This window comes from Aphidius gifuensis, linkage group LG1, assembly GCF_014905175.1.
Source record: "Aphidius gifuensis isolate YNYX2018 linkage group LG1, ASM1490517v1, whole genome shotgun sequence".
In the NCBI taxonomy this organism is placed as follows: Eukaryota; Metazoa; Arthropoda; class Insecta; order Hymenoptera; family Braconidae; genus Aphidius; species Aphidius gifuensis.
In genome coordinates, this window is record NC_057788.1 from 17727172 (window position 1) to 17739765 (window position 12594).

At 30.0% G+C, this 12594-nt stretch overlaps 2 protein-coding genes across 3 annotated transcripts in view; one reads left to right on the top strand and one right to left on the bottom strand.

The window, feature by feature from the left end:
• Window positions 1-12594, bottom strand: part of LOC122850099 (pseudouridine-5'-phosphate glycosidase) — a 76031-nt gene that overhangs the window by 17559 nt on the left and 45878 nt on the right. The window lies entirely within an intron of this gene.
• LOC122850253 lies at window positions 6903-8555 on the top strand. The gene is made up of 2 exons (XM_044149383.1): window positions 6903-7289; window positions 7407-8555. Exons 1-2 carry the CDS (start codon window positions 7154-7156, stop codon window positions 7907-7909), a joined length of 639 nt encoding a protein of 212 aa, XP_044005318.1. The 5' UTR covers window positions 6903-7153; the 3' UTR covers window positions 7910-8555.

Consider the following 12594-nt stretch of genomic DNA (forward strand, 5'->3'; position numbering starts at 1 on the left):
TATCATAGTTAGCGTAAATGATAAATTCTATATTATACCTATTTACTAAAAAAAAAAATTACAATAAAAAAAAAATTTTTAAAATTGTGAACAAGTCTCAAAAATCAGGACATTTGACAAATCAGGACCGTATCAGGACAAGCCAATCAAAATCAGGACATGTCCTGCTAAATCAGGACGCATGGTAACCCTAGCTGCAATAGTCTTGCAAGGCTTTTAAAGGCTCATTTCCACCAAAATTCTAGTAATTATCTAGCGATGATAGATCTTGCAAGCATTTCTATAGCGTGAAGACACTGCTTAATAGTTGCTTTATTTCACAAAATTCTTGTACCAGAGCTCCGGATAACCGCCATCTGTTGGATTGAAGAGCGTCATCCGTCAGCGAATTTACAAATATGATTTTTAAAATAGAAAATGGCTGAACATTGGCGTCAACTCTCTTATTCCAGTTGATCCTAGCCGACTGACAACAATAACAAATAAATAACAGAGTTGACGCCAATGCTCAGTCATTTTCTATTTTAAAAATCACATTAGTACATTTGCTGACAGATGACGCTCGTCACTCCAACAGATGGCGTTTATCTGGAGCTCCGATACAAGGTTTTTGTGAAAGAAAGCAACTAATAATTTTTTTCAAGATACAAATTACCAATGAATAATGACGAAAGAGAGCGAAAGAACTGGAAAAAAAAATAACAAGAAATAATAAGTAAACTTTAGTTACTAAAGTTTCTTCAAATGACCGCACGACTCAAGCGCTTCCTTGCATACGCTCGGTGTGAATAGTGAACGAACACTGCAGTTCATTGGCAATTTTTACAATTTTGCCTTTGCCGGTGCTGTGCGCTTTTATATAGATTTTACATACAAAAGCTTCACAAGCGCCGTGAGTGGTGGAAAAAAGCCCTAAATTGTAATGCCCTGTGAATTGGACTGCTGAGATGTGTTCGTTCACTTTCATATGATGGAGTGTATGTAAGGAGCGTTAGTAGCTAGTGGTCATTTGAAGAAACTTTAGTAAGAAAATTTACTATTTATTTATTGCTATTCGTTCTTTCCAGTTCTTTCACTCTCTTTCATTATTATTAATTGGTAATTTGTTCTTGCGTCTGAGAAAAAATTATTAAATTAACAAAATAAACACAATGACTGAAAATAACGCATGTTTTAGTAAATTTTAGTCACTAAAGTTTCTTCAAATGACCGCAAAACGCTAGCGCTTCCATGCATACGCTCCGTGCATACGGTGCATACGCTCGGTGTGAATAGTGAACGAACACACCTCTGCAGTCCAATTCACAGGGCATTACAATTTAGGGCTTTTTTCCTCCACTGGCGGCGCTTGTGGAGCTTTTGTATGTAAAATCTATATAAAAAAAATTTTACAAGCGCCATCAGCGGCAAAAAAAGGCCCTAAATTGTAAAAAATTTGCCCTGTGAATTGGACTGCTGGAGTGCTATTCTTGGTCCCGTATTGCGGGAGTTATTGCGGGTCCCGCAATAACGATTCGCCGACAAGAAATGTTTGTCGCGATAGAAAAATATGAAGGCGCTTGTCGTTGCTTTCATGCAGAGATGGGCATATTGTGAGTTTTTGAGTTGTTTACAATTATCCATGGATAAAACGGATAAAACCCACGTGATCTCTCAGTAGCTCAAATTTTTACCATATAATTTTTTTTAGCTACAGCCATTCATTAACTACTGCTTGTCCTTAGTCATTAATTTATTTAAATACATTATTATTAAAATACATGTAATTCATTTTTAAAAAATAGAAATGTTCAAGGAAAAGCAGTAGCTAAGGAAAAGATGTAGCTAAGGAATTAATGTTGCTTAAAACGTAATTTTTTGGCAACATTTTTTCCTTGGCTACTGCTTTCCCTGAGACCTTTTTCTTTTTAAAAAATAAGTTACATGTATTTCATTTATTAAATGAATAAAAAATCCCATGAAAAGCAGTAGCTAAGGAAAAGATGTAGCTAAGGATTTAATGTTGCCGGAAAAATTATGTTTTAAGCAATATTAATTCCATAGCAACATCTTTTCCTTAGCTACTGTTTTTCCTTGGACCTTTTTCTTTTTAAAAAATAAGTTACATTATGTATTTTATTTATTGAATGAATAAAAAATCCCAAGGACAAGCAGTGGCTAAGGAAAAGATGTAGCTAAGGAATTACAGTTGCCAAAAAAATTATGCTTTAAGCAACATCAATTCCTTAGCTACATCTTTTTCTTAGCTACATTTTTTCCTTAGCTACTGCTTGTCCTAAATATTTCACATCCGATCCTGAGCTTTTTTTCGGGATTGTAATTCATTTAGGTTACTTTTGATGATAGTTCCAAGTTTTACCGCCAGAGGGAGATGTTTTATACAAATGGATAAAACTAAGGATGTTTAAAACTATGTTTTAAACATGGTTTAAAACTATGTTTTAAACATGGTTTAAAACTATGTTTTAAACATGGTTTAAAACTATGTTTTAAACATGGTTTAAAACATTATGTTTTATACATGCCCATCCCTGCTTTCATGTGAAGCTGCAAAGTCGTATGCAAATGCAAAAATAAGGTAGAATTTACATGAAAGCTACAGCAAGCGCCTTCGTGTTTTTCTATCGCGACCAACATTTCTTGTCGGCGAATCGTTATTGCGGGACCCGCAATAACTCCCGCAATACGGGACCAACAATAGCACCCCTGTTGTTATCTATGTTTTTTCTCATCGCAATGAATGCCTCTAACCTTTTAATAATTTTTTTTTTTCAATTCTCAATTAACTATCATTTCAAACTATAAATAATAATCTTGGTAATCATGCTTTTAATATTCACGCAACAGCATTGATTAATATTTTAATCAATATTATAGAGCATTTTATTCTAATTTTTTAATATACATGTTTATTAGATATGTATTTATTTTTACTCATTTGGCTACTTACAATTATTATACATACTATTTTTCTTTTTCATGATGAATAAATGTTATTTAATGTTATCAAATAGATATAGTTAGATCCAGAAGAGGCGCGATTTGATTATCTATGAGCATATATAATTAAATATAATTAAATATATACTTGGTGTGTGCAAATGTATGATGCTTGTTGTTGTGACAGCTGTCGAATTGGACTTTAATAAAAGGTTGAAAATATTGAAAATAGATTCGTTGAAATAATTAATGTGTTTAGAAATAAGAGGAAAATTTGATTATTTATTTATTTCCATAGATAAGATTATTTTTATCAGTATGTATGTATGAATGTGTGATATATATGATAGGTGCTTTATTTTTTGTATTTATTTTTTTCAATCGATTGCGCAGTCAGAAAAAAGTCAGTTTGCAACAGCGTAGGACATGAAGGGCTGGATCAGCCATGTTTTAATTTTTATTTTTTAAGAATTATTTGTTCGACGTCACTGTTCTCTCATCAAGTTTGCATGATCATGCGCATGGAAGTGAAAAAAACTAAATACACAAAAGAAAGCACCTGATAGGTGTATACCTGCGCACGAGGCATCATTGCCACTCGGCTTCACTGTTTATGTCAAATATTAATACATTTTTTACACTTTAATTAACAATATCTCTGAATCGGGATTGGACGAACGTTTGATTTTTTTTTCCATATTTTCTAAACTATATCAATTTTAACATATTAATTTTTCATCAAATTGGTAAGAACCGTTTTTTTTGTTAGAACCGAAAGTATAAAAAAATTAAAAAAAATTCCTATACACGCAATGTTAAACTGCTTGGAAAGTTTACCTAGAACTAATTATCTCAAAAACTAGATGGGACATAACTACAAAATTAGGTTCATTAGATGCAGGAGAATTTCAAGATTTATATATCCAAAAATTAGAAAGACGGTAAGAAAACTGATCGGTGGAGGTATTCTTTTAAGATCATTGGTTTTTTTTTTTTATTTATATAATTGATTTGGTAAAAATGTACACAATATTATTGGATATAATTTAAAACATAAGCTAGGTTACTTAATAAAAAGTTGAGTTCAATACTTGAAATTTGAGCAATATCTTTTAGCATCTTCAATTTTTGTATTGTTGACAAATAAAATTTATTGTTGAGTGATCAAGTTGATATGATTTTATCACAGTAATATTTCTGATGTTACTTGTTAATTTTTTACGGCACCCGTATTCACACGGCAAATTTTATACAATTTAGGGTTTTCTTTTGCCACTGATGGCGCTTATAAAAATTTTTTCATATAGATTTTAAATACAAAAGCTCCACAAGCGCTACCAGTGGAGGAAAAAAGCCCTAAATTGTAATGCCCTGTGAATACGAGTGCGGGGGTAGTTATTTACAATTATCCATCGATGAAACGTTTAAAACGTATGAAACAGGATATAAAGGATAAAAACCACGTGATCTCTCAGCTACTGCTGGTCCTTAGTATTCTATTTATTAAAAAATTATATACAATCCATTTATTTTAATAAATTAATATAAGCAATAGCTAAGGAAAAGATATAGCTCAGGAATTGATGTAGCTATTCGAATTATATGGTTATCTACATTACTTCCTTAGCCACATTTTTCTTACCAGTTACGGCTTGTCCTTATTAATTTAATTTGATTAAAAGAAATTGCATGTATTTTATTATATAAATAAATAAAATGCTAAAGAAAAGATGTAGCTGAGAAATGTAGCAAACTCCGGTAGGATGGCGTGTTTGGGTAGATCATTTTTGGTAGAATATACAAGATAATTGTAATTTTTCTTTCTAACAATCATGTTCAAAAGTTGTAACAATTTTAGTTGGAAATACAAAAAATAATAATAATAATAATAATAATAATAAAAATATTGCAAATTACAGTTATTATAAAAAATTATTAATAACAATTATTATGCAAAATTGTTGACTATCACTAAAGATATCATCATCTTGAAATTCATAAAAAAAAATCAATGTTAAAAATTAATATGTATAACAATTAAATTCTTAACCTCACAATCATTTATGATAAAAAAGATAATGCTTTTATTGTCAATAAAAAGTGCTTCCATCTGTCATTCGGTTTTTACACTGATATGCCTTTGTATAGGGAACATTAGGGAATTGTAGGAAAATCCCTAGAATTTCGTTCCGCTATCTGCCGATGGATTTCGATGACTATTAAAAAAAATTTTGAATAAGGACTATCGTAATTGTTTAAATCTTTATTTATTAATTAACTAATCAATTAAAATTAACTAATCAATTAAAATCAAATACAAGTATCGTCAAAAATTCATTGAAACATTTTCGACAAGTTACATAGTTGAAATCACTCAAGAAATAACTCTCTTGTTTTTTATTTCATTGTATAAAGCACTTGGTTTTTTTTTATAAACAATTGCTGATTATAAGTGAACTAATTGTTGATAAAATTCAGAGTATAGCTTTGGTTGTAGATTTTGGCATGAGTAATTCATTAAAACTGGGAAAAAACATGTAAGTTGATTTTTGAAAAAGTTGTGTAAGGTATAAAACAAAAATATATTGGTTTTCGTTGCCGACGAATCGTTGGATAAATAAACAAATTTAACAAATATAAATAAAAATTAATTAAATTTAGAAAATGTAAAAAATTTTGTTTCGTACTTCATTCTGTCAAATTTTTGCATCCGTGATTTTTGCTTAGTTTTCTGAATATTTCCTTTCGAATATTTTTATCAAATTTTCTTTTGTCATTTATAGTTTCATTATTCATCCGGGATGCTATTCTTGGTCCCATATTGCGGGAGTTTTTGCGGGTCCCACAATAACGATTCGCCGACAAGAAATATTAGTCGCGATAGAAAAACATGAAAGCGCTTTTTGTTGCTTTCATGTAAATTTTACCTTATTTTTGCATTTGCATACCACTATGGCAGCTTCACATGAAAGTAACCGGGACCAAGAATAGCACCAAGAGACCACACATTCAAACTCCTCCTGCAGTCCAATTCACAGGGCAAATTTTTTACAATTTAGGGCTTTTTTTACCGGTGATGGCGCTTGTCAAATTTTTTTTATATAGATTTCACATACAAAAGCTCTACAAGCGCCGCCAGTAGAGGAAAAAAGCCCTAAATTGTAATGCCCTGTGAATTGGACTGCAGGTATGTTAGTAGTCCATGCTTTTTTCGTCGCGTTCTGCGCAGCCTTATTTTTTCAACCAATCAACAACGCGCCATCGAGCTGTTTTGCTCTTCTTTCTAACACGCAATCTCTATTATAAGATCCTCTCTCTCTAACATACTGTTTTGACAACTATTTTTTATATTGCTGTAAATACTAATAAATATATGTGGAGCATGTTTATAAAAAATCAAAAAAATAAAAAAACCAAGACAGTTTAACAAATAAATTATAATATTTTCATTGTTGTTGTTTTTTTTGATGCCACAAACAATAGAGGTTGTGTTGTATTTATTATACTTGGATTCATTTATTTAATATAAATAATTAATTTTTATTATTGATGTATGTGAATCATTATAAAATATACCAAATCTAGTTGAATAAATATGATAACTTTTGAAAAATTTAAAAAAAAACTTGAAAATTTTCTTAACAAATTTGTATCGCGCACGCATAAAGTCTCCCATTTTTGCGGCGAGAAGGCGACCTTTTGAATTTTGATTGGTCGATTCACAGCGGCCAAACCAGCACCCGTATTCAGAGGATGTTCTCATTAGGGCTTTTTTTTTCTGATGGCGGCGCTTGTGAACTTTTTATATAGATTTTACATAGAAAAGCTTCACAAGCGCCACCATCAAACGCTAATAAACAAAATCTAATGGCACTACTGCCATACCTGTAGTATTTCTACCATGGTTTAAGACACTATGTTTCATACCTGCCCATCCCTGCTCATAGCCCTAGTATGTATCTACATTAAAGCTTCTCACTTGAAAAGGTGAAAATTTCATGCGCCTCTACCAGTAAATATGTGGTAATCCCGTAGTTTTCTCGTTGTCATTTTTGTTCTCCGAAAAAAGTGATAAGTGACTTATACAAAAAAAATCTCGATAACTCCGAATTAAACTTCAATGCTTAGAATATAAAAAGATCATTATTAAAACTGAAAAAAAACATCTGAACTAGATTAAGAACTAGAGTAAGAATATACTTACAATTACAAAATGGGAAAATCAAAGACTGGAAAAATAGCAACAGCTTGTACTGCTCTTGGCAGTATATTTATTATTATTGCATTTACCACACCCAACTGGCTGGTTAATGATGGGCAAACAGAAAATCCACGTTTCGATAAACTGGGTAAATAAATGTTATAATTATATTTTCATTTGATAAATAATCAAGCATTCCAAAACATCGAGTTTTCATTGAATCTTTTATTTTTAAATTTATAATTTCAATGTTTTGTATATTTAGGACTTTGGGAAGTTTGTTTCAAAGATTTTCAAGATGAAAATCGCTTCTATGACACTAAATTTGCTGGATGCTGGTGGATGTTTCAAGAAGAATTATATATAATTCATAATTTTTTATTGAAAAAACCCCTTTATTTCACTGAATTTTTCTTTACATTTTGTTTGACATTGCTTTTAATTGGTGGCCTAATGACAGCACTTTATACTTGTTGTTCACGTCATCATACAAGATATCAAGAACTACTCTGGGCACTTGGATCAATTTTGACATTATCTGGAATTTGTGGGGTTATTTCTGGATTGATATTTGGATTTGGCGGTGATGTTAGATACTGGATGCCGGATTGGGAACACAACAGTCTTGGGTATTCTTATATACTTGCTTGTTTTGGGAGTCTTTTAATCCTTCCTGCTGGAGTTCTTTTTCTCATAGAAGGAAGAAGACATAAAAAACAAGCTGCAAGAATGCACGGAGAAGACCCAAAAACGCATTCAAATATTTAGAATTAATAATTTCTTATTAACATTAATGTTTTATCATTTTTTACCATAATTTTGTACGAATAGCTAAGTGTCAGTATTGCCAATCTAAGTAAGAAACAACAAATTTTAGGCAATATAATTTCTTACGATGCTTATAAAAAATCTGACTAAAAAAATTTCTCGCGATGATTCCAAACATTATTTTACATCAAAAAATTATTTATACGATACTAACATATTACGTATATCTTCTAGATTAGATATAAAATAGAGTATTATAATATTGAACAAAATAACAAACAATTCCGTCCATGAAATAAATTGAGATAGTCAATATATTTTTAAATGTAAAGTTAAAAATTTAAGAAAGTAAGAGACAAGTCATTTCATGTATGAATGATATGTTAAACTTTTTGGTGGCCTTGATAGTGACCAAAAAACTAAAAAAAAAAAAGATTTTCATCAAGATAGTTGTATTCAACTCATAATTTATAATTGATTTTTTTTTTTTTAAATTTTTTTTATATATTTAAAACTTGAGTACATATTTATATTTTATATAGAATCCTTATTGTGTCAAGGTAAATGCAAAATTTTCAATATAATTGACTTGAAAATTTTTCAGGATAAATATCGAATGAACATGTGTATCACTTGTGTTTAAAAAGCTGAATAAAGAAAAAAGTATCATGATTACAGAAGTTTTTTATTTAATTAAATTTTATATTTTTTGAAGTGAAACTTCTTTAGAATGGGCAGTAAAAAAAAAAAACAAAAGATGGATGCAACGAAAGTAACGGTATGAAGGTAAGTAATTTTAAATTATTTTTTATCTTGTTTTATTTATTTATTCCCTTGACAACGATACGAAAAAATTTGTTTAAAATTTGTTTCAAAATTTTAGTTCCATGAAAGATTCAAGAGACAAAGGTGAATATTAAGGTTAAAACTTTTATTATATACAATATATAATTTATTATGTTACTTTTGATCAAATAATGAGTATTTAAAATGAATCTGTTGAATAAACAAATAATACACAAAATAATATTTATTCAAGTGCTTGACATAATACGACAGCAACATCATAATCACAATACCAAACAACAATAAATAATATGTGGATAAAATGTGGTACCACGTGAACGTAAAGATAGTAAAGATCGTATTTTAGATTGTATAGGATTTCAAGAAACAATTAATGACATTGAAATATTAGCAGAAAAATGTGACAAATGTACTGGTAATCCTAAATCAGTAAAAATTTAAATATGACGAGGTGCTATACCAATGTCTGATAATTTTGATGAGACTTGTAATGGTGGTTATAATGATATTTTTAAACAAATAATAAGTATCTAAAATAAATCTGTTAAATAAACAATTAATACACAAGATAGTGGTTATTTAAGTGCTTGACCTAATACGACAGCAACATCATAATCACAATACCAAACAACAATTAATAATATGTGGATAAAATGTGGTACCACGTGAACGTAAAGATAGCAAAGATGGTTATTGAGATTGTATAGGATTTCAAGAGACAATTAATGAGACTGAAATATTATCAAAGACATCTGATGAATGTACTGGTAATCCTAAATCTGTAAAATTTAAAATACGACTAGATCCTATACAATGTCTGGTAATTTTCATGAGACTTGTACTGGTAGTTTTAATAATATTTTAAATCAAATACAATATTGATCATATATAAACAGCAGCAATCATAATAGAACAAATACATGGTAGTGATAGTGGCGGCGATGATGCACCATCATGTGTTTGTGGTTAATTCGCTCATAAAAAAGATGTTGAAAAAATCGATCAATATTTGACATTAAATTTTTTTAACATCAAATAGTTCGTTTTGTTTTTTTTTTTTTTTTACGGAGGCCATAGGCTTAGCCGCAGTCTTGAATTCATCGGCAAAAAAAAAAAACGCTCATAACTTACGAACTAAGTAACCTGGAGAATTTGTACCAAGCTCAAAAAAAGGAAAAATTTATCAAATAAATTAATTTTTTTTATTCAGTTTTTCTGTTCAGGTAAGGAACAGGAAACCTGAACATATCCTGAATAAGGTTTCCTGAACAGATTCTGACAAGAATATTATCAGGAAAAATATTTTTTGGATTTAATTTTAATTTCAATTCTAATTCTAAAACAAAATGACTAGGGACAATTTAACAAATTGTTATATTTTATATTTACGTCGCAAATTCTAATTTAAGTTTTTTTTAGCTGATGTAATTTATGAAAGCAAGAAATCACATCCGATCATCGATAGACGGCATGGCTGCGCGTGTTAAGGCCCGTAGTTGTAATCTGGACGATCCGAGTTTGCGTCCCACTAGTGGTTAGGTAATTTAAGTTATGTTAGGTATATAAAATCTTAACATATGATTTTCAACCTGTTTTATCATTAACATTGCTATAGTAAATTAGTTAGCCGATTTACAAAACATCAAATAATGAAAATTTATTTTTTTTTAGAATTACTTGATCCGTTTCAGATCAGGAATCCTGTTCCATTCCTGATCAGTTATCCTGGTCAGTTTTCCTGATCCAATTCTGATCAGAATCCTAAAAAAATGCGTTACATTCTGATCCATGCCTGTTCAGGTATCCTGGCTCTAACCCTAATATCTGGTCAGGTTTCCTGATCTGATTCTGATCAGAATCCTAAAAAAGAGCGTTACATTCTGATCCGTTTCTGAACAGGATTCCTGATCCGGTTCTGATTTGAAATCAGGTTCCCTGATCCGGTTCTGATCAGAACCTTAACTAAATTTCCACTCGGGATTAGGCTCAATTTATGTGTCTCAAAAAACTCTATCGCCCGCTTTGAAAAATTCTTTTCCATTTATAATAGTTTTTGAAAAAAAAAACCTTCAAAATTTGAAAAAAAATTCGGATATTTAATTTTTTTGCGCGAAAACTGTTATTAAGAGAAAAAAAATCCGTAATGCCGTCACTAGATTTTTCTTAGGCGCATAATTTGAGCCTAATACGAACTCCCTATCTTGATTATAACAAAAGTTTTATGGCTCGCCGAAAAAAAAATAAAAAAAACGGACCAAAAAATGTCATCATAGAGTTGAAATAAAATGTTTATAAGGTTCCAAAAAAAGCTTTAAAAAACTCTATTGCCTTTCTTTTAAATATGAATAATAATTTCGTTAATTAACGGTTAAAATATGTCTAAGCAATAAAAATAACAATGGCCCTAGCCGGAGTATTAAAAATTTTTAATTCTCAACGGGTAACGCTGGCCACATGCCCCAACAAATGTTACCAGGTCTTTTTTTTTTATTCGAATATTGAAGAGATAGCTACTTAATTAAAATCAGATTTATTTCGATTATAATTTGTATTAATTTTATTTATATTTTCCAGGCTTTAACCTGTCAGATTACGAGACTGAAATTGGTTCAATATTCAATAATATTGAAAGCTTAAGTCATCTGAAGTTGATATATCGGGAAAATATTTAAAGATATCACCCCGACAAAAATCCTGACGATAAACAACTGAAAAAACTCAGTATTTCATGAATATATATACATAAAATAAAAAAAAAGATAGTCAAGTTCCCCAAGGTGCACCCTAAGTGTTCCGTAGGATTTTTTATTTTTTTTCTTGCTGTTTACAAAAATATTGTAAAAAAACAGTTTGTGACACTACATATCGTTGGATGAAATAAAAAATAAACGACCAAAAAATTTGAAAAAAATATCGTAGAGTCCACAGATGAAGCGTCGTCGATTAAAACGTTGCCGGAATTGATTGGTCAATATTGGGCCATGTCCAAAAATGGGCATATTAAATCTAATGCGGCCCCAAAATTGGAAATAAATATGACGATTCCTTTCGGCCAAAAAAAATAAAGAAAATGAGCATCTTACAAGCCAATTCGATTCAAGACTTCACGTTTTATCTCGAAATAACAAAAAGTCACAGAAAAGCGAAAACATAAGTGTCCTACGGAACACTAAAAAGTATACATAAAATAGTAATAGAAGTGTTTGGCTGACTAGTTGTTTAATAGATAAATATTTATATAAAATTATATTCTGTGTTCAGTTTTCAAATTAGAATTTCATTTACATAGAACCTTGATATTATAACTAATCAATAAATTTAAAAATTTCTATCATAATTTTTAATGACTGAATGAACATAATAGTTCACTTGGAATAAGAGCGAAAAAGACAACTAGTCAAAAATATATTAATGCAACGAGAGATCTTTCAATTACTATTTATCAGAATTACTAAAGAAGTTTCACTTCCCTGTGCGTACAATAACACACATCTTTTTTTTTTTTTTCATGCAACCCATACCAAGAGACTACTTGTTCCGTCTTTGACAATGATTATTATGGCTATTGAAATAATAAAAGTTTAAATGTATGAAATAATAACAGAATTTTTTTTTTAATTATAAGAAAAGCCTGTGTCCTCAAATAGCACACAAAAAATGACCGCATACTGTTAAGATCGTGAGAATCAACCGATGCATAAAGAATAGTCAAGAAATGGAATAATAATAAGCAAGCAAGGTAAAATAATAGATATGGGATATTCTACGCCAAAGCAGTGAGTCTTTTTTTAACTTCATCAAACTACTTTTTCCGTTCTCTGGGAACCAAAAAAACGCTTATAGTTTTTACAGATTTTCAACTATAACTTTTTCACCAA